Here is a 21,114-nt window from a genome sequence, read left to right as displayed (position 1 = left end):
CATTTATTCTTTGCTTCTGGTTTCAGATCAGGAGCAAAAAAAGTTTAACCCATAAAGACCCAGTGTTACTTTTCGTCGGCTTCCTGATAAAACCTGCTATGTGACTTTTGGCAAATTTTACAGGAGAAACAAAAAACTGTTTATATAACAGGAAACTGAAATATAGCAGAAAAATCTGTTCCTTTCATGTTGGTGCTTATGATGGAATGTAAACAACTTTCACAGGAGACTGAAATTTGAAACCCTAATAGGGGAGATAGCAGGTTTTTATTCCCAATCAAAAATGTCACTTAGCAGGTTTTATCAGGAAGCCGACGTTTTGTGGCCGTTCCCAAATGATTTTTTTCTTCGATATTTAACATTTATTAAGTGATTTCTCATCATTTATTACAGAATATTCCTCCGTATTTGGCAATTTTCCAGTGAAAAGCTGGTATTTTCCAGTAATTAACGTACTGATCATATAGATGTTTGTAAAAGCTCAGATTAAAGTTGATGGTTATTACATCAAAAACTGCGAAAACTGAAAACGTGACTTTTTAAATACAATCTCTCATTAATTGAACATAAACCCAGTGTGTCCACCCACTGTCATTTCTCAAGCTCCATGGGTTTTACTGGTGAATCAATGTTGTAGAAGATGACGGTGTTTCCACGGTAACTACGGAGCCTCTGAATGTCCAAATGGGTCATATCTGATGACCATGAAAAGATGACAAACTATTTTACACCAATTATTTACATGTATTGATAGAATTAGTGGATTAACAGGTATTAAACAGTTTAGATCAGTAGATGGTTTTGGTCGCTGGTGGATGTTTGGGTCTTTATGGGTTAATTCAAGAAAGTAAGAAAGTGATATTGATGTTCAGAAAGGGGTTTGCTTCATCATTTGACACCACTTATTTAACATTAGTGTTATTCATTTACAAGTTGACTTATTTTTTTATAATTTGACACATTCAGTGGGTTTTAAAATACATGTTTCTAACAATTGTATGAAAATGACTCAATATCTAAGTCCTATGTTTAAAATTTAGGATAATCTAATTGAATTTTGAATATAATTTTCAGGATTTCTTTGGCTTTAGTGTATAATAATATAAAAAGGGAATTATTCTTTCAGTACCTTAGAATGAGCTGTTTATACTCGTTGAAGGAGGGGTGTTCTGAGTGCAGATCTGCAATGTTTCTACTGTAGTTCAGCATGGATTTACTCTTTTTTTCTGTTTTATATCATGTGGCATCCAGTGTTTATTAATGGAGGTTGTGGTCAGTTAGCTTCAGTCTTCAACTTCACCACTAGATGTCACTAAATATCATATGCTGAAACTTTAAAACCTGCCTTAAGGAGTGATTGTACTTTTTAATCTATTAGCATCTTCCACTGACATTTGACATAAAGTATGCATGCAGATATTGATTTTCTTTATATTTAAGTGTTGTATATTTCTATAAGATGTTACTGACTTTAGATTTATCTGCTTTTTGTAAAGAACAGGAAAAGCACAAAACTGTCTGAGATGAATGTTTTTTTCATTTTTAGTGAGTTATGAGGGATCACTTTTCTTGCCTTTGCTCATTCCTTTTACTTGATGATTTCAGTAACTTTTTGTTTTGTGATCAGTGTTTTCTAAAATATGTGCTATTCCGAAACAAAGTACTGTAACCCTGTGTTTTAAAAGATAGATTTACTTTAACTGTAATGACTATATGAATGTCTTCTGTATTTTCAACATCACATTAAAGAAAGTAGCTGTCTACTCTACACTGTAAAAAAAAAAAAAAAAAAACATTCAGCTGTGGGTACCAGCACACTACTGTAAAAAAACACATCAAACCGTTAACATATTTACGGAGTGACATGTATATTTAACATTGGATTTGGGTTATATTTACATGTTTAAAATGTTAAATTTACTTTTTTATAATTTATTTTTTAAGGAGAATACGCTGTTATTTCAATATCATGGTCTTGCAATTTAAACGGCACCACATTGTTTTTCAATTTACAGTTTTATTTTCTCAAAATAATTAAATACATCATTTCTATCTGATTTTGTTGTCATACTTTTCCAGTAAAATCTATATCTATATTTGATTAAATTGTTAACACAGAAATATATTCTAATAAAGAACTTTGCATTTTGGTGTTAATTCTACGGCCATTTTTTTACAGTGTACCTTTGTGCTATAGAGATAATCAATCTTTAGTTTCATTTTCAGATTTCACCAAAAATAGTCAAAAATCAGCATCATACTTAAATTTTTAATGCGACTAACTTGTAACCAACAGATATATTTCTCTTGTGTTATTTCTCGCTCGTCAGTGAATATTTCATCATGTTGCATCAGTTGACGTCAACTGTGGCCAAATGAAAAATACAGCTTTTTGGTATTGCACCTTTGCACAGTATGGGACCTTTAATAAGCATCAAATAAGTGATGTTTTTGTTATAGTTGAAGTCATATATTCTTTCATCCTACCAAACCAAGGTTTTGTTCGTAAGACCTGAAAAATTCAACAACCACTGAAATTAAATGGAAAACGTACATGACAAGTTGCCTCCTCCAAATAGAAATAAAATTAAATCTTCATGTATACATGCTTAACTAAAATTAAACAGACCAAAAAAAACCCGACATAAAATGAGTTAAAAAAAAAAAACATAAATGACTGTAGCAACTAAAATCCAATTACATTTTATTTTTAGCTAATTATAGAAAGGGCTATTTTCATTCATCTTGAAGGATTTTCTTGACAGTTTTAAATGGAACGGTTAAATTAAGACAGACACTGCAGGCAGTATTTCTTCTATTTATCACCTGTATGTGGTTTTACATGTTTGTTTATACCTTCTGGTTCTCATTCGCTACAAACAGATAATTACCTTAAACCAAATCTGGCTGTAAATTGTAAATTCAGTGACAGGTTGTATTAAGTATTAAACTCTTTGGTTGTGGATGGTAGAGGGTTTGGAGGCACATGAAGCATCACAGCCTCTTGAAAAGATTTATTTTTTATTATAACCAATTAATAAAAAGAAAGAAAATTGATGATGATTCTATGGGCCCTAGGAAATAGGATATTTTCATTCTTTTTATGAAATTAACCCATCACCATAAAAGAATGTTTCAAGAGGTACTGATAAGAATATTTGTTCTTTGCATTAATTTTGTTTTAGGCAAAAAACAGTAAAGTCCAATAAAAGGAGAAGTCAGACAAATTCTGCTTAAATTCATTTCCATCCAAAAAGTAAAACTATATTTTATATGTATTTGTATGTCAATGTTAAAAAAAAAAATCTAATTCTGTTATCATTAAAAAAATATATGAAAATGTAAAAGACAGCTTCCACCTTTGTCATCAATCTTGCATGAAATTGCAAAATCTGTTATAAACATAATATTAATCCATGCCTTAATTGTTATATTTTTAGGGTTTATGACATTGAAGTGTTGGGGCCCAAATGGATCATTTTTTTCCTGTGGCCCTAAATCCCTGTAAGCACCTGTTTGGAAAAAAATAACACCACAAAGTCTGGACCCGAATTGGCTGACGTAGCCTTCAATGTGGATCCCAACATATTTGAGTATTGGTTAAACATTGTTGCAGCCTCTGTTATTTTGACTGACTCCACCTCTAAAGTCACCTACTGGAGACGCATAAACAGTCAGTTATCATACTGTAGCATTAACTGTCCCAATATGAAGATTATAAATACGACAAAACACATCGTTCAAAGCCAAAACTGAACACCAACATTTTTTAGATGTTTTTATTGAAAAAAGGACATAGAATAGAAAACACAGAACCAGCGGTGAGGACTGGGGGTTAATATAACCATATACAGCAAGAGGTGCATTTCCTTATTTTTACATACTTCACACTGGGCTCATATGCAAAAAGTCTGTGGATCTGATGACGTTTGTGTGTTCAGTCAAAATCATCAGAAGTAGCAGTTTTTCTAAATGGCATCAAAGTTGTAGCTTTTTAACAGTAATCAGTAATAGTAACAGTTACTATCATGGACTTGAAATGAGTGTAAATAACTTTCAGATACATTCATCTTCCAAATAATTGGATGCTAGTAATCAAAATGTTTTTTGCAAAGAAAAATAGAATAAAACAAAACGGGGAAAAAAAAACTAGAGGCTTCTTAATACTTGTACTAGACTTTCAGAAGTAGTATTATCAGATCAAACACACATCAATCAGTAGGAGTCTGTGTGTATTAATGTTTCTTTCAGGGGATTTTACCCAATGGAAGGCTTTGGTTACTCAAATCTTTCTCATTACTGGTATTAATGGAGTTATTCTATGAGTTAAATGTCCAGCACTGAACCTTCAACGAATCTCGGGGTTCATTAAAACACCGAAAATGAACATTTGCTGATTTTCATTCAGCAGAAGGATTGTTTTACAGCCAATGGTGCTGTAAATGTTGTTCAACATGAGGTAAGGTAAAATTAACGGATTACTCTCCGTCTTGGATTTGTCTTTTCAGAACCATCATAGACATATAGAAGCCCATTCTCACCAGTGTGGTACAAAAAAGATCCTGTAAATCAAACATAATCAGATCATTGTTCAGATCATATTTGAGATACGATTATGACTCTAAGACAGTTTCTCCTCACTAATTTTAATATCACGTGAATATACCTATGTACTACCTCATATATCATATATTTCTGATAGACTAAGGGCACTTTCACCTTGTTAGTTCTAAACTTTCCAGTTTGATTAGAATGATATTGAGAGTGTCAAACCTGCCAGACCCCGGTGCAGACCAGAGAACTGGTCTTGGATCTGACCATAACAGTTTTCTCAGTCTGGATGAACTTGAACTATGGTTTGGTTCATTTACAGTGCAAAAAGACCAACTGTAGGACGTTATGCAAGATTATCACTATGGAAAACAGCTGAGAAAAGGAGGCAAATAAACAACATGCTGACGTCAGACACATGGAAGTCTAAAACAGAGATGCAGCAAAAGTAGATAAAAATCAGAGTGAAAGCAAAACTAAGTGGAACAAATGTAGAGTAAAACAACAAAACCTCAGGACTGTGAGGTTAATCACAGGACTGTAACTGTGATTGTGTGTGATTTCTTTTTAAGGGAATAAGCCTCAACTTTCAGATACTACCTTTAATAGGAGAAAGTATCTTAGAATTTTGAGGCACATTTTTTCGTCATCACAGTGGTGGAGATGGGCTTCTACAGATACAGTATCATCTTTATCTGTATTAAACTGCAGCTTCTTCTCACAAAGGGACAAGAAAATAGAGTCATTACAGGGTTTGAGGGAATCCAAGCACATCAGCACGAGACATCCGTGATAGTGATCATTGAGGAGATAAAACCAGAGAACCGCAGATGCAGCACTGAACCATGTGAATGATGAGAAAACCAACGAAACTGCATCTGAAGAACGTCTACAAATCCAGATGGACGTGTTTTGTATTATTGTATTCAGTTCATTTCTCTTAAGTGGACAATGTTTACATGAACATTTCGTTAAATCTGCAGATATTTACAACATAACCCACGACACCAGGAAAAGGTCACTTTGAATCAGTCTGAATCTGCTTCGTCCTCATCAGGTACATACGGTTTGTCATCAGACGTCTCCATCTCTCTGTCCTCCCTCGTCCTGAGATGCAGCTCTCGGACGGTGAGGATGCGGATCAGCATGGCCTCCATTGTGCTGTCGTCTAGAGGGGTGGAGGAGAACCACAGGGGGCTGTTGGGGACGCAGCAGCGCTCTGGGTGAAGGTAGAACAGGTTGGTGCGCTGCTTCACTGACTCCGAGCTAGAGGAAATACAAGGTTTAGTTTATTTGTCTTAAACTTTGAAGTTAAAAAAAAAAAAAAACTATAAAAGCAAGAAATCAAACATATATGCACCCATCAATGGTCATTATTCACAGAAAAAGTGACGAAATACAATAAATTTAACACAAATGTACATATGTATCAATTCATAAAACCCAGTTTGAGAAGAAACAGAAAGAAGCAGAGGCTTAACTCTGTTTTTCAACCTTGGGGTCAAGACCCCACGTGAGGTCACCTGAAATTTCTAGTAATTGACAAAAAAACAAACAAAAAAAAGTTACAAATAAAAAAAAAAAATAGGGCGAGTTGAGAGAGACAATCCCAATCCATACAAGACATGACAAACTGAAGCTGAACCTGAAGCACTGTGGTTCTGTTTATCTGTCAAATGTTCATTGTGGTCAGTTTCAGATGCTGCAGCTCTTTCATAATTCATAGTTTGGGTTCTTGTTTGTTCAGTATTAATTGTCAGCCTTGTAAATCCAAGCTGGACTGACTGTACATATCCTGACCAAGGAAAATAAAATTCTCCCTTTGTGCAGTAATCTACACCTGGCTTTTCTGCCTCCGTCCATAATAATATACATTATATAGACTAAATGTCATCTAAAATTAACATTTATTTACAACATAGCATAGCAAACTATTACATGATCAAAAACAAATTAATTTTAGCAAAAAATTGTCTCTGTTTTGAATGTCTGGGGTTGGCAGAAATTTGTGATGTTAAAATGGGGTCAGGAGCCAAAAAAATGTGGAACCACTGGCTTATCTAGTCCTGCCCCGCCCCCTTCCTTACTTTCAGTGGCAGATTCTTCACCAAACAAATTTCCTTCATTGACTATCAAGGTTAGTTACGGATCAAAGACAACGTTTCTCCGGTGCTGGTTTAGAAGCATCATGTATGACACGAGACAGAAATGTCAATCTATCATTCAAAATGCAACAGAAGATGATGACAGAGTAACATCCTTATGGCACTGGAAATTAAAAACTCACCTGTCCAGAGATGAACAGTGCAGCATAACTGAACTGTGAACATATTTAATGTCAGTGTCCGGATAAATGTTAATAATCAGCTCATTATGTATATTTTCTACTTTATCTGTGTATTTTACAATTCATCTGCTAAACAAAACTGATAAACTACAAAGGTTATTTATTATCAATACATCTTTTTTTTTTTTGCACTGTGTTTATGAAATCTTTCCAGATAGATGTCATGACTATTTTATTAAGACTAGGATTTTTTTCTTAGACACTCCACTTCAAATCATGCAAAATCACCCCTTTAATGCTTTTAAGGAATCACAGAAACCCTGTAGAACGGGAATGTCAAACTCATTTTAGTTCAGGTGACACATACAGCCAAATTTGATCTCAAGCGGGCCAGACCCCTAAAATTATATCATAAAAACTTACTAACTACTTACTAACTACTACTTCTGCTGGGTCTCTGTAAACTAATTTGATTCTGATTTGAATTGATAAAGCACTTTGTGACTCTGTCTGTGAAAAGTGCTCTATGAATAAAATTTAAAAAATGAGTTGAAAGTTAAATTTTTTCTCTGTTTTAGTGCAAAAAAGTAAAATTACATAATGAAAATGTTTACATCTACAAACTATCCTTTCACAAAAATCTGAATAATATGAACAACCTGAAATGTCTTTAAATAATTTTAACAATATCATGCCTCAGTTTATCATTTACACATGTGTATGACAACGTGCAGATCACAGTGGATCTACAAAGACACAAACATTTAGTGACAGGCATCTGGAACTGAAAACCACAGCATTAACTTTATGATCAAAACAACTGGACCATCAATGCCTTCTTTGTACTTTTCAAACTTTGCAAATTCGTCCTGTGGGCCAGATTGAACCTTTAGGAGGCCCAGTTTTGGCCTGTGGACCACATGTTTGACACTCCTGCTGTGGAATAAAATGAGATGATGCATGTTTTTGCTGGAACAAACATTCAACAGATTATACTGGTAAACAGTACTGGTTTCGTACCATTTAGAGAGGTAGAACTCGTAGAGTCTGACCGGACAGCGGAGAGGATTTTCTGTGTTTTCCATCATCTCCAGTATTTCCTCTTTATTCTCCTCAAACTTCGGCTTCTTTGCATCCGGTTCTGGAGAGAATTCAGAACAGGATCATATAGTTAATAGTTTGCTGATTAAAAATGTTACAAATGAACTGTACAGTTAAAATTACACTGAGGTGAACGGCACAAAACCATACAAGCCCTAAACCTAAACATATCAAACAGACAAATATTAGAGATGATCCCACTGTCTGCAGCGACAAAGACACATCTATGTCTTTAAAGTTAAACCTTAACTTAACCTAAACTATGAAAAAAACAGATACTGTAAAAGTAACATGAATAAAATGTGTTTCTGAAACAGATATAAACACACTCTAAGCTGACCAAAGCACTGTACAAAAAGACATTAAAACACTATTTAATCCTTTACATTTACACTGTTTTAGAGACTATATATATTATACTTAATGAGTATATATCACGTACATTTTAGGCTGAATAAATCCATGTCAATTTTGGCAAAAAAAGCAGCAGTCTCTGTTTGTTATTCCAAATGGCTATGCCTTGATTATTTCTGTAAATAACATTAAAACTTCTATGGTATCTCAAAGAAGGAACACAAGTATCTATGTGTACCAATTCAATATACAGTCAAATCCTGTAAATGAAGCCGATACAGTAAATGCTCTTTGTAAAAATATTTCTATAGAAGCACAGATCTGTTAAAATCCCCCCGTGAGGATTATATTTAAACAGGACATTTAACCTCCCTTGTGGATCATTTGAATTCAGTAAATTACAAACATGCACATGCATACAAAACTGCAACAAAATCATCATATATCAATATTTTTTCTGCTTTTTTTCTGCATTAATCTCTTAAACCAGTTCACCTCTGTTTAAAAACTACCAAAAGTTCGATCATTTTCAGGATTTTAACACTAAATGTGATTTTGAAATGTGGTATCACTGTTATTAAAAAACAAACAAATAGAAAAATACCTAAATATAACAAGTAGTGGAGAGCTGGGGCATTGCTGGAGATTAGTCTTGGATATGTCAAAAAGTAGCAACAACACTGATTTCACTGGATTAAATTTTTTATATGGTGTAAAATTTAACAATTTTCACCATCTGCTCAAAACGACCAAAAACAGGACAAAACAGACAAAAATACTAATGTATGATGTTTTTTGTGTGTACATTTTAGGCTCGAGGGTCATAAGAGGGTGCTAGAAATGTCTGTAGCGTATAGTAGACCTGTAGGAGTGACTAACATTAGAATAAAAAAATGTCAACAAATAAATACTCTTGCAGAAATTCATACCATAAACTGTAACACAACAATAATGACAAGAAAAGTGACAAAAATACACAAAACCTGCCTGAAGAGTCCCTTAGGGTTAGTAAATTTTAACTGTTAGTTTGCTATAAACAGATATTTGGTGACGTTCGTACCCGACTCGGCCTCGTTTACTGCTAAGGGCGGGTAGAAGCGCAGGAAGGTGGTCTTAGTGTTGTTGGCGTTGGTTTTTGTGCAGCGCATGACGTGAGCGAAGGACAGCTGTCGGTGCTGCTCCACTGTGGTGAAGCGGAAGTATTTACAGCAGAAGAAGAGCAGCGTGTTGAGGAGGACGATGGGGGAGTAGGCCCCCAGCTGCTTACAGTCCCACAGAAACTCCTCCTCCACTCGGGAGTGGATGTAACCTGCACAGAGAGGAAGACGAGGGTGGCCGAGTGAGACACAAACTAACCCAGTAAAAAGGTGACAGTGTAACGAGGACCCAGGTGAAAACTCACCACTGCCTGTGATCGCAGGTTTGAAGCCTTTCAGCATTTGAGTGAACTCAGTGGAAAATTTACTGTAGAAGCGATCCATGAATATATTCTCCACACGACCGTTCTCAAACAGGTGCTACAAGGAAACACAACATTAGAGTCGTGATGAGTAGGGGTGTGTATTGGCAAGAATCTGGCAATACGACAGAAATCACAGCACTAGGATCACGACAAGATATATCACGATATTGTCAAGGTGATTTTTTGTTTGTTTCTTTTTTAAATTATTTCCTTGAGGAATTGAATTACACCAGAAATATGCACACATTTATTTGATCAGAACAGGATTTAATGCTATAATCACAAAATTTTCCTGTGTTAAAACTTAAATTATGTTTTACAGACATTACAGTTTAAGATCCGCTTCAAATGTTCATATTCTATGAGTTCATTATTAACATCATAACATTATTTTTGTGCAATCCCAATAAAGGAACTAACATTATTTAATAAAAGAGAGTTAAATAATAATAAATAAAATATAAACAAAAAAGAACAACAAAAAAACAAAAATGAACCTCCACAATATCTGCATTTGAATAAATACCTAAAAAATATCAATACAGTACTTTTTAATATCAATACAGTATTGTTTAATGAAATATTGCGATATATTGCAGAACCAATATTTTCCTACACCCCTAGTGATGAGAACGTTTACTGGTGCACTATGTTTTAGGACTCACTCATTCATTTTCTGAACCCGCTTTGATGTATATTGTATTATGCTATAAACATCTAAAATTATGTTTCATAATAGCAAGAAAATTAGAAATTACACAAAGTTTTATCCAAAAAAAGAGAAGCCACTTGGCATTCTTCAGACACACTCGCACTGAGACAAAGATTAAAATAAAAATGATAAAAATGTACCTGGAGTCGACTTGAGAACATACGCTAATTTTCTTTTTTGACATAAAGTTTTATTTTTCAAAATGTATCACCTCTCTGTAAGTGGCTTTGGCTTGTCATCTAACCTGGCGAGATACATACATCACATCACAGACTTAGAACTGCAAGCACTTAAATTAAAATTCAAGCATTTTTCAGACCCTGAAAACACAACATTGAAATTCAAACATTTTCAAGGATTTCAAGCACCAGTGCAAACCCTGAAATTCAGTGCAAACATGGAACATATTTTGATGGAATTGATTCAATATTTGAAAGTATCCGTGTAATTTTACAACAGAGTTTTTAAAGTTTATTCAGTGTTGTAGGTCAGACGTAGCGTGCGTTGTGGTGTGGTATCAGTATGTGGTCTCTTCCTACCTGTTGGATGCCGAGGCAGAGGTAGAACAGGCTGTCAGTGGAGTACGGTTCTCCGTTGGGTCGTTTCACCTCAGTGATGAAGCAGCAGAGGCCGTAGCTCAGCTCAGCCGTGGTGCAGCGAAGAACGTCCTGCTTCAGGTCGAGCGGACGCGCTGACGACATGAAATACACAAATTTAAACTCACATCATCTGAATCATACATATAAGACACATAATTGATTGATTAGTTAAAAAAAAAAAAAAGCAAGGTTTTTTTCTGTACATTTGAGGTAAACATCTATTTTCCAAAGTAATCAATTTAACTTTCTGTTAATTTACAAGAGATTCCTTTTTTTTGTTTTTCAGTGTTTTTTTTTTCCTTTATCTGTGCTGCTTGGTGGATTTTCTTGTCCCTAAAATCCTGGTTATAAAATGAACGTATAGACACTATTGGAGGCTGGTGTTTGTCCAGACTTACAGGCGAAGCTTGGCTTCTGAAGGTTGGGCTGTGTTTGTCTCCACTGGATCCATCGTTTCCAAGCGTCGACACCGTAGTGACTCTTCAGTCTTTGAACTTCTGCTGCTTTGCCTTTATGAGACGAACCTTTCTGAGACGCTGCCTCAGCTCCCTTTTTCGACCGCTGAGCCTTACGACCCTTTCAAATAACACAATGAGAGAGAAAACACTCCTGAATAACAGACATGATGAGTGTGTGAATCATCATTTTTCCTTTCCCTGGAAGATCTTTGGATTTTATAATGATTTACTTTCATTAGAAATCATTCAAGACACCAAAGCCAATAGGATAATGAAAAAGAAAAAAGTCTCAGTTCTGAAAAATGTTATCTGATGTACACTGATGACATAACCTTTTTTTTTTTTTTTTTTTTTTTTTTTTAAATTTAGTGTCACTCATTGACTCATTTGTATCTTTGGTAGGTGTCTTGTCTAAAGCTTATTTAGGTGGGATAATTTTATTAACATCTATTTTTTTTGTCTGGTCTGCACAATTTACTAAATTTTGATCTTTGTTTTTTGGCTTTTCTTTTAGATTGCGCAAACAAAAAAAATAGCAACATCAAAAATAAATACATAAATACATCATCATGTTTAACTCACTCATGTGTACAGAGACATTTTACAAAACAATAGACAGTAATAATAATAATAATACATAATAAAGAGGCTTGTGTGAATTCATTCTCAGGTTATGTTACCTTATTTTTGTCCCTGGCTTTTCTGTGAGCTTGTCTTCTTGTCCCAGTAGGTGGAGGACTTGGAGGCTGCTCAGCCTCTTCTATCAGCCTGGACATCCTCTCCAACATTTCTAGCAAAGATCATATTAAATATTACACAAAAAACTCCAAACCCAAAGAAAATTTCCCCTAAACATGACCTGAGAGGGACTGCTGATCTCAGTTCAGACTGTGCCTCATATGAAACTCTTTAAACAGGTCAGAGTGGATCATATTTGTCCACATCATCTCCTCACCAACACTGAAGTCAGCCTCAAGGTCCAAAGGGGGCGGGGCTTGGGGCACAGGCTCGGGGTATGTGTCATGACCCTCAGGTACGTCTTCGACAGGGTTCAGCTTCTCATGGGCGTATGGTCGTCCAGGCGACTGCAGACCTGCGTCAGGCGTCGGGTCGTCCCAGTTGTTGAGGAAACTGGCCAAGTCATCTGTGTCCAAGTCGTCACTGAAGTTACTGGTGTGGTCTGAAATAAATGTGAGAGGAAAGTTTCATTCAGCTACATGGACTGTGACAGAGATCGTGTTGTGAAAGACATCGGTGAAATGGTCATTAGATGCAACTTTGCATGCCTTCAGAAAGAAACATATTTATTTTCTAACCTGTTTTTTTTGTGTTTTTACTGTCTTGTAATTTATGATATACTTGATTGATCCCCCCAGGGGGGAAAATTCAAAATGATAATGACAGTTTCATTGCCATTTCATGCTTTATATTTCTATCTTTTTTATGACTGTTTTACTTAAATTAAATGGTTGTTTTAATTAAATGCTCCTTTTGTACTTGTTTTGATGACATACCTGTGCATTATAAACAATGGTTAATTTCTGCAGTGTAGTGACAAATAAATGCCCTCAGTAATACTGTGACAGTATGAAAATTTACACCCATGTTTTAAAAAAATCTAATTATAAATTGTATTTTGTCTAATATCTATATACTTTTTGAATATAAGAAGTCTCTGATTTTGTTAATTGCACCAATGCTGAAAAGAAACATCTCTGTTGTGTCCTTTTTTTTACCGTCAGGGCCTGACTGTTTGTTCGTCTCTTTATTCTCCACTTTCTCTTTCGATTTCCCCTCGTCTTGCTCCGCCACCATCTCCGCCATGAGGATGAGCTCTGCCTCAAACGGGTCGGACGGGATCTTTTCCTTGATATCTTTGATTGTTTCCACGATGCCTTCAGCACTGCTCATAGTCACAGGGAGGAACATGGGCACCGGCAGCTGAGAAAGACAGAAAATAACCACCTGTGAGCAGTTCTACAATCAAGATAAACAAACTGAATTAGTGTTTGACTGACTGATCAATATACTTAATTCCAGTGTGGCCGTTTTATTAAAAAAAAAAAAAAAAGAAAGAAAACTGAAAAACACAATTAAGTAGTCTGATATTCTGACTTTATTAAATGCACTTTCAACAACTGGTGTCCGACTTTGACCAGTTGCAGATTCAACCCTTGGAATCCTGAAATGACTGGACATTTACGTTGCATTTCCACAACAAGAACACTACTTATGAACAAGGACATTTTAGAGTAATTCAGTGAGTTTCAAGTGTAGAGACCAAGGTCTAAATGTAGTCCAGGGACTTCATTGTTCATTCATGATTTTTTTTTAGACAGTTTTTATTTTTGTGGAGTCTATTATCATCTATTTACGGTATAAACACTGCATTTTACTGGACTATTTCTTTTGTTCTTATTTTTATCATTTCTTACTGTGATTGCCTAGCAAGACACTGCTGAATTGTTTTTCATTTTAGTATAACAATAAAGTTTTATTCTATTATTCTAATATTTCAAGGACTTCAGGGCTTTAGCGGTATATAACTTTTTCCATTGTGCTTTAACAGATTACAACACATTCATTCATTGTCTGAACCTGCTTTATCCTCACTAGGGTCACGGGGGTCGCTTGGAGCCTATCCCAGCTACATAGGGGCGAAGGCGGGGTACACCCTGGACAAGTCGCCAGTTCATCGCAGGGGTGACAAATAGAGACAAACAATCACTCTCACATTCACACCTATGGGCAATTTAGATTAACCAATTAACCTATCAGTGCATGTCTTTGGATGGTGGGAGGAAGCCGGAGTACCCGGAGAGAACCCACGCAGACACGGGGAGAACATGCAAACTCCACACAGAAAGGTCCCACCCCCCGTCGACTGGTGTTGGAATCGAACCCAGGACCTTCTTGCTGTGAGGCACGAGTGCTAACCACTGCACCACCGTGTCACCCAGATTACAACACAATTAATTAAAAATATATTGAATCAACTGATGATAAAGTCCAGGCATTTTTGATTATGTATTTATATAGTTGCTAACTGAAATGATGCACAAAACTACTGTTTTTAATTGTCAGTGGACTATTCTGCCCAGTCTTCGTAGGTGTTTTGATCCCAGTAGAAATGCAGACTAACAGTCTCAGAGGCTTTAGTATCCCCGGAGAACAGACAACTAACCAGGAGTAAACCTCCAGAGACTCAATTTAGTCCCAAAAGCTTTACACTGATCAGCAAACAGCACTTTGATGTCTGAGAAGCCCGTAATATTTGACTCACTGGTAGTGGCAGACCCATAGGTTTTGGGGTGCACTGGGTGTACATGCCCATTGGGACTGGGACATAAACTGGCACCGGGATGGGAAGGACCAGGACTTTAGGGATGGTTTCATCTACAGAAAGAAAGACAATTAGAGCAGTTTAACAAATGTCTCTACAATAAGTGTGAGAACAGGATCATCAGTATAATAACACCAAAACACTTCAGCAATGTGAAGTCATTTCTGTTCAGCTCAGAAGACTTAAAAAAAAAAAAAAAAAGCTACTTAAAGCGTTCAATAATCTAACAAGTTTGCATAGCTAAGACTGCAGATTGCATATTAAGTTGTAGCTGCAGAACTGTGTTTTACCTGTCTGAACTTCAGTGTCGACAGTCTGCGTTCTGCACGAGACACCTTTATTTTGCACCAACGGCCTGCAGAGAAGAGCCTTGTTCTTGAGGACTTTGGGGGGAGCTGGAGGGGGAACCTTTGTTGTATCTGTCTGAATACTGATCTGAAGGAGAAAGAGCAAAAAGGAATTCAACTCAGAACTAATCATGATGCAAAATATCTCAGTCCTTCTTTACTGGTGAATGTTGCTGCTACTTGGTCTGCAGCTAAAAACTACTGCTGCTTCCAGTCCTTTACTAGTTCATTTAAAAGATACTGATGTACTTTTAGGATCATCAAGAAACTCAGTTTGTATTCCTGACATGTATTTTAAACGATCCAAATAGAATGAACATGTTTTAATGGTGCAGAGAAAAGAATATTCCTTCATCCAGATGTCAAAAAGATGAGATGTTATTCACACATTATTTACTTTTTCACATATATGTGAATAGAGAATGTATGTATAAAACACATTATATAAGCATGTTTACTTACATTTCTTTTGTACTTCGTCTGAGCTGTGGCTGTGCCTGTGAAGTCAAAAATGAGTGTGAGACACATTATATTTAACAGACAGGAACATGATTTGTTTGTTTCAATGTGTGTTTGTTTGTACTTTGCTGTGCAGTTCCTTCTGAAGTTTTGGGTTTCGCCGCTTGAGGACTTGCCAGCGACATGACACTAGCAATAACAGGCTTTAACTCTTCTGTATCTGTAGAGGTAGAAAAACAAAAACAAAGGAAGCTCAGAGGAAGAATCAGAGGAGAAATGCACTTACTACACAGCAATATAAGTAAAATACTAAGAATTAAGATGCAATAACTCTTATTTATGCAACCTGGAGAGAGAAGACACCTCAAGATAGTAAACCTAATCAATGAGCCCATTCACATACACACTAATACTCGAATCATTATTAAATGTTTGGAGTTATCAGATTATTCAAGTGATCATGTAAATAGCATAATGTGATATGCTTTAGCAGATAACAGCAGTAATTTGATTATGAGAAATCAGATCAAGACACTTGGATTTCTCCCAGTATCCCGATGTATTGGTGCATGAATACCTGTTAATCGGATTTACTTCATCCTTTTACATCTGTACATGTGCAAAAACAATAAAAAAAATGTAGAAAACAGAAATAATGTAGTCAAATGTGGGAAGACGATAAGTAGTTCGAGTCTACCGTCACTGCCTGTGTGCGTACTCCGGAAGAAATCCAATATGTCCTTTAATGTCTAAACCAGGGTTTTTCTCATTCTGAAGTGCATGTGAACGCATCAGATCTGATTATTACAATTTTCTGAATACTCCCAAATATCACAATTTTATGGTAAATAGGCTCAATGCAATTTCAATGTGAACTGAAATCAGTTTTCACTCTAAAAACTAAGCTGTAAAAGCTATGAAAGACAACCATACAGACAAAATATTCATAAAGCAGAGAAAAATTAGGCTTTAAATCCTCTTCTTTTTAAATCTACAATTAGATTTAAAGAAAAATGACAATGGTAAGCACAAACCTTTGGGAAACACCTCTCCCTGTTTCTCCACTACCCAGCTGCAGTACTTTAACAGACAGCTCAGGTCACAGAAGTGTTTGACGTCGCCCAGAAGAGACAGACTCTGCTTTAACTTCGCTTTACGGCCACAGGTGTCACACTTAGCAACCTGGAAAAAAAAAAAAAAACAGAGGGTTAATGTAACAACACTATGTCACCATCATTTACATCAGGAGTCAGACACCTTTACAGACAAGAATAGAATAGAAAATACTTTAGTCATCCCCATGGTGTCCAGAAACTCACATAAAGTCCACAAGTATGTACAGGTATATATGTAAAAGTTGTAATGTAAAAGTGAAAAAAGGAAACTCTAAACAAAAAAAAAAAAGAAAATATGCACACAATCAAGACCTTATTGAGGGTTTGTGGGGGATATCAAAGGTTATTAAAGTTTCTAATGATTGTGGGGACAAAGGATCTCCTGAACCTCTATTTACTGTCAATTAAGAGACATTTGTGTCCAGAAAGAAGCTGCAAACAAACATTTAAATCCGTTAAATGCAGGTAAAGGATGACACCAATGACATGTTTTACCAGTACAATATGACTCACACTACGGCTGAGATGACACAATTTAGCGATACACATTTTGATAATTTGATAAAGTGTGAATGCTTTGAAACCTACAACAATGATTAAAAAAAAGGTTTTATTCTGACAAAGCCACAAAGAGTCAAACACCAGGTTGGAAACCCTGATGCAGGTATGGGATGAATGCACTGATGTCTGCTTACATGGCAGAAGAGCATGGTGTACTTGGACCTGCACTCCTCAGAGCAGAACTCTTCAGCAGAGCCTCCATACTGAGCTGTCACCAGCTTTTTGGAGACTGAGTGACAGTAGCTGCAGGAGTGACAGTGTTTCCCCCAACTTTTTGTCAGGTCGTGTCTGTAGAGCAGCTTGCAGCCTAAAAGCAATGAGAGGACATGCTCAGGGATACTGTGACGCATTAATAACAACTGGTTTCACTGGTACGTTTTGTTTTAATATGTAAATTTAACAAAGTCGTTCAAGTCCGGCTCCTAGCAGTGGACAGCTCCATTGTTCTCCTTACCATCACTGCAGAAGAAGCAGTCTTTGTTATTAATTCTCTTGGCATCTCTGGTGAGCTTTTCAATTTTGCAGTATTCGCACAGACTCGTCACAAAGTTGGCCTTCTTGAACTCGTGAGCGCAGTCGGTGCTGCACACAAAAACCATTTTATCCTGTGTACAAAAAGTTGGGGTTAAATTAAGCATGTTGATCAATTTTAAGTTACTTGTAGATGTGCTTTGAATTTAGCAACATAATCTGCAGACAGCAGTATCAAATGCACAGTGTTTACAAGTCTTTACATTGCAGATCACAAGTTAGCATATTTAGATCATGTTTTTTAATATATTCTTCGTATGAACACTGTTCCCAAGATAAGGACTGAATTAGGAAAAAAATAAAATTAGTTTTTCAGCTCCTGATGCCTGGAACAAGCTTCAGCCTGAACACCATCTACAATCACTGATTCCTTTGACCGATTTTAAAGAGAGTGTTAAAACTGTGAAATCAAGGCTGTTGGTCTCCAAATGGTTTGACTGATTGTATATGTTTTTTCTGTGTTTGAAAATACTTTTATTATTGTAAAATTGTAAGTATGTAATTGTATCACTGCTGTCTTGGCCAGGTCTCACTTGAAAAAGTGATCCCCATCTCAATGGGACCAACCTGGTTAAAAAAAAAAAAGGTTAAATAAAATAAATATACATTTTCTGTTTATGTACATTTAACTGGATTTTAATTGTACTTATAGGAGTTACAAAAACCTTTTTTTTAAAAAAGACAATACCACCTGGCTCCTTATATAGTTTGAGTTAACTCTGCCTAAAGGTGTACTCCATTGCTCTTATCAGTACAATACAGTAAAAAAGGTTTTTCCATTTGCATCTTGAAACATCCTCATGTGTACGTAACTTACCTTTATCTGGATGACTTCAGGTTTGAATGTTATACTTTGGGAACATTGGGAGCAGTTCAGTTTTCCATGTGAAGCCTCGATCTGAACTTGAGCAGGTGTAACAGTCTGGTTTTGAGTGGATCCCACTGGTAACTTGGTGAAAACACTGAGCTGTGGCTGGGACTTCTTGAACTTTTCCTACAGGGCCAAGAAAAACAACACAAGAATTCAGATTAAAATTCACCATGAGAAAGTACAGTCTGTCTCCAGAGTTAATGTTTGTGAAATTAAATGGGATCACTTATGTTCCCCTTGGGCTGACCATTAATATAAAGACCCAAAAGGATGGCTCAGTGTTCACATTAGCACAGATCAGGTCCACAAAGTGTGCTGCAGCTTTTAAACCTTTTATTTAGGTCTTTTCAACATAATAAAACCAAGAATGTGCATGATTTTCCTTGTGGTATATTTTCTTACTACTAATAATAATCTATTGGTTTGTGTTTTGCAGTAGGGGGGTTTAAGTGTGCTATATAATACAAATAAAATGTTTATTCTGGGGATGAAACCCAAGAAACTGAGAAATGGGAATGAAACTATAATTATCCACAGGATGGGGTTTATTATGGGAAAAATACCTAGTACATTTTTTGGTAGTCATGGTTAGCAATTCAGTAGCTGCCAGCAAAACACAGGGAAATACACAAATCTCCACAACTAAAAGAATGTGTAAATGTGAGGAGATTAGAGGCATTTATGTTCACTGGGGAAAAAAAGCCAAAGATGTGTGGGAGGAGGAGAAGGTACCATTTACATTTCATGCTATATGACAACAAGAAGTGTCTCATAATGTCAAACAATGTACCGTCATGTCACTCTTAAATAAATGTGAGCTTTTTGCCAATAAATGTCTTACAAAAACTTTAAAAAAAAAATGCTTGTAATTGTTCTTCACTGTACCTCAGAAACACTAGAAAAATATGATCACAAATGCACTATCATACATCAAAGAAAAAGGAAAAAAAAAACTTGAATTTATGGCCGCAATTAATGATTATTTTTGATACCAAATACAGTGTTGATTATATTTTTGATTGACTGAGTAACTGTTTTTGGCTATAAATGTTTAAGAAATGGTGAAAAGGTGTTTCCCAAAGCCAAGCATGATGTTCTAAAAGGTGTAGTTAACTGTCAGAGAAGGAAAGAAAAAAGAAAATATTGACTTTTAAGAATCTGAAAATTAAATTTTGTTTCTTAAATACTCAAACTGATTACTGATGATCAACATAGCTATCAACTGATTTAGTCATCAACAAGTCATGGATTCATCATTGCAGCTCTAACTCCTCCCCACCTGAAAGGCCATAACACATGGCAGAGTGCAGAAGTTCCTGATGGACGTATCGGACATGGCCAGGTGGTAGGACGGGACCGTGTTTTTCCAACAGAAGTCACAACTCAACCGAGCACCTTTTAAAGGAAAAGAAACATAAAATAATTAGAGTGAAAAGTCTGGAGGTGCAAACGTGTATATCTGCCATGAAATCATACTGTTTATTACCTGATGTACTGACAGTCTGCACTTTATATGCCATGATACAACTGCTGCTACAGAAGAGATTCACAGAGTCGTCACTGTTCTTATGGTAAACCATCTCTGCCAGAGTCCGAGTTGAGCGACACATCGTACAGGTGTGACTTGTCTTGGTTTTCTGTGAGAGTAAGACGCATATTAATCAGATGGACTCACAGACCGACCTGAATATTTTATCTTCATTTCAGCTTTTGTACCTCCTTGAATTTGTTCAGACACTCGAGGTTGCACAAAGTTTTGCTGGAATCCTCGAGCTTCAGCAGGAGCGGTTTGGTGCCGTAGAAAGCACCGCAGAATGCACAGCTGGCCATGGACAGTTTATTCATTGTGCGGAAACGGTTAAAACAGGCATCACTGCAGATTTTGTGGACATTGCCATTCAGAGTCACCTCATGTTTACTCTGTAGAAAGAAAGAAGACAAAAGAGCATTCATTCATTCATTCATGTTCCAAGTGGGTTAATCCTCTGAAGGGTTGCTGGGACGTTGGCATCGATGTTAGCTACTGATAGGTGGAGGTGAGGTGTGTGTCATTTCACCACAGGACTGACGTTTACAGACCATTCATTATCAGAACCCACTTTATCCTCACTAGGGTCACTGGAGCCTATCCCAGCTACTTATGGGCGAAGGCAGGGTACACCCTGGACATGTCACCAGTTCATGGCAGGACTGACATATAGAGACAACCAGCCACTCTCACATTCACACCTATGGGCAATTTAGATTAACCAATTAACCTATCAGTGCATGTCTTTGGATGGTGGGAGGAAGCTGAAGTACCCAGAGAGAACCCACACAAACAAGGGGAGAACATGCAAACTCCACACACAAAGGTCCAACCC

General features: G+C 36.3%; 1 protein-coding gene across 4 annotated transcripts in view; it reads right to left on the bottom strand.

Moving 5' to 3' along the window:
- Positions 1-3,761: 3,761 nt before the first annotated feature.
- The window catches only part of zmym4.1 (zinc finger MYM-type containing 4, tandem duplicate 1), a 30,131-nt gene continuing 12,778 nt past the window's right edge, over positions 3,762-21,114 (bottom strand). For all 4 annotated transcript variants that reach the window (XM_030148240.1, XM_030148239.1, XM_030148241.1 and 1 more), the window contains 20 exons: positions 20,468-20,671; positions 20,238-20,388; positions 20,031-20,146; positions 18,698-18,874; positions 17,804-17,954; positions 17,484-17,656; positions 16,708-16,855; positions 15,798-15,893; positions 15,677-15,711; positions 15,158-15,302; positions 14,808-14,920; positions 13,261-13,465; positions 12,480-12,704; positions 12,205-12,314; positions 11,465-11,642; positions 11,007-11,158; positions 9,696-9,810; positions 9,354-9,602; positions 7,859-7,979; positions 3,762-5,817 (listed from right to left, as the gene is read on the bottom strand). In XM_030148240.1, the coding sequence (XP_030004100.1) occupies positions 5,580-5,817; positions 7,859-7,979; positions 9,354-9,602; positions 9,696-9,810; positions 11,007-11,158; positions 11,465-11,642; positions 12,205-12,314; positions 12,480-12,704; positions 13,261-13,465; positions 14,808-14,920; positions 15,158-15,302; positions 15,677-15,711; positions 15,798-15,893; positions 16,708-16,855; positions 17,484-17,656; positions 17,804-17,954; positions 18,698-18,874; positions 20,031-20,146; positions 20,238-20,388; positions 20,468-20,671 (3,102 nt within the window). In that variant the 3' untranslated portion in view covers positions 3,762-5,579. The remainder of the gene's footprint in view (positions 5,818-7,858; positions 7,980-9,353; positions 9,603-9,695; positions 9,811-11,006; positions 11,159-11,464; positions 11,643-12,204; positions 12,315-12,479; positions 12,705-13,260; positions 13,466-14,807; positions 14,921-15,157; positions 15,303-15,676; positions 15,712-15,797; positions 15,894-16,707; positions 16,856-17,483; positions 17,657-17,803; positions 17,955-18,697; positions 18,875-20,030; positions 20,147-20,237; positions 20,389-20,467; positions 20,672-21,114) is intronic.

The sequence above is a fragment of the Sphaeramia orbicularis genome, chromosome 11 (genome assembly GCF_902148855.1).
Source record: "Sphaeramia orbicularis chromosome 11, fSphaOr1.1, whole genome shotgun sequence".
Lineage (NCBI taxonomy): Eukaryota > Metazoa > Chordata > Actinopteri > Kurtiformes > Apogonidae > Sphaeramia > Sphaeramia orbicularis.
The sequence above is the reverse complement of the archived record's forward strand: the minus strand, read 5'-3'. Positions and strand labels throughout refer to the sequence as shown.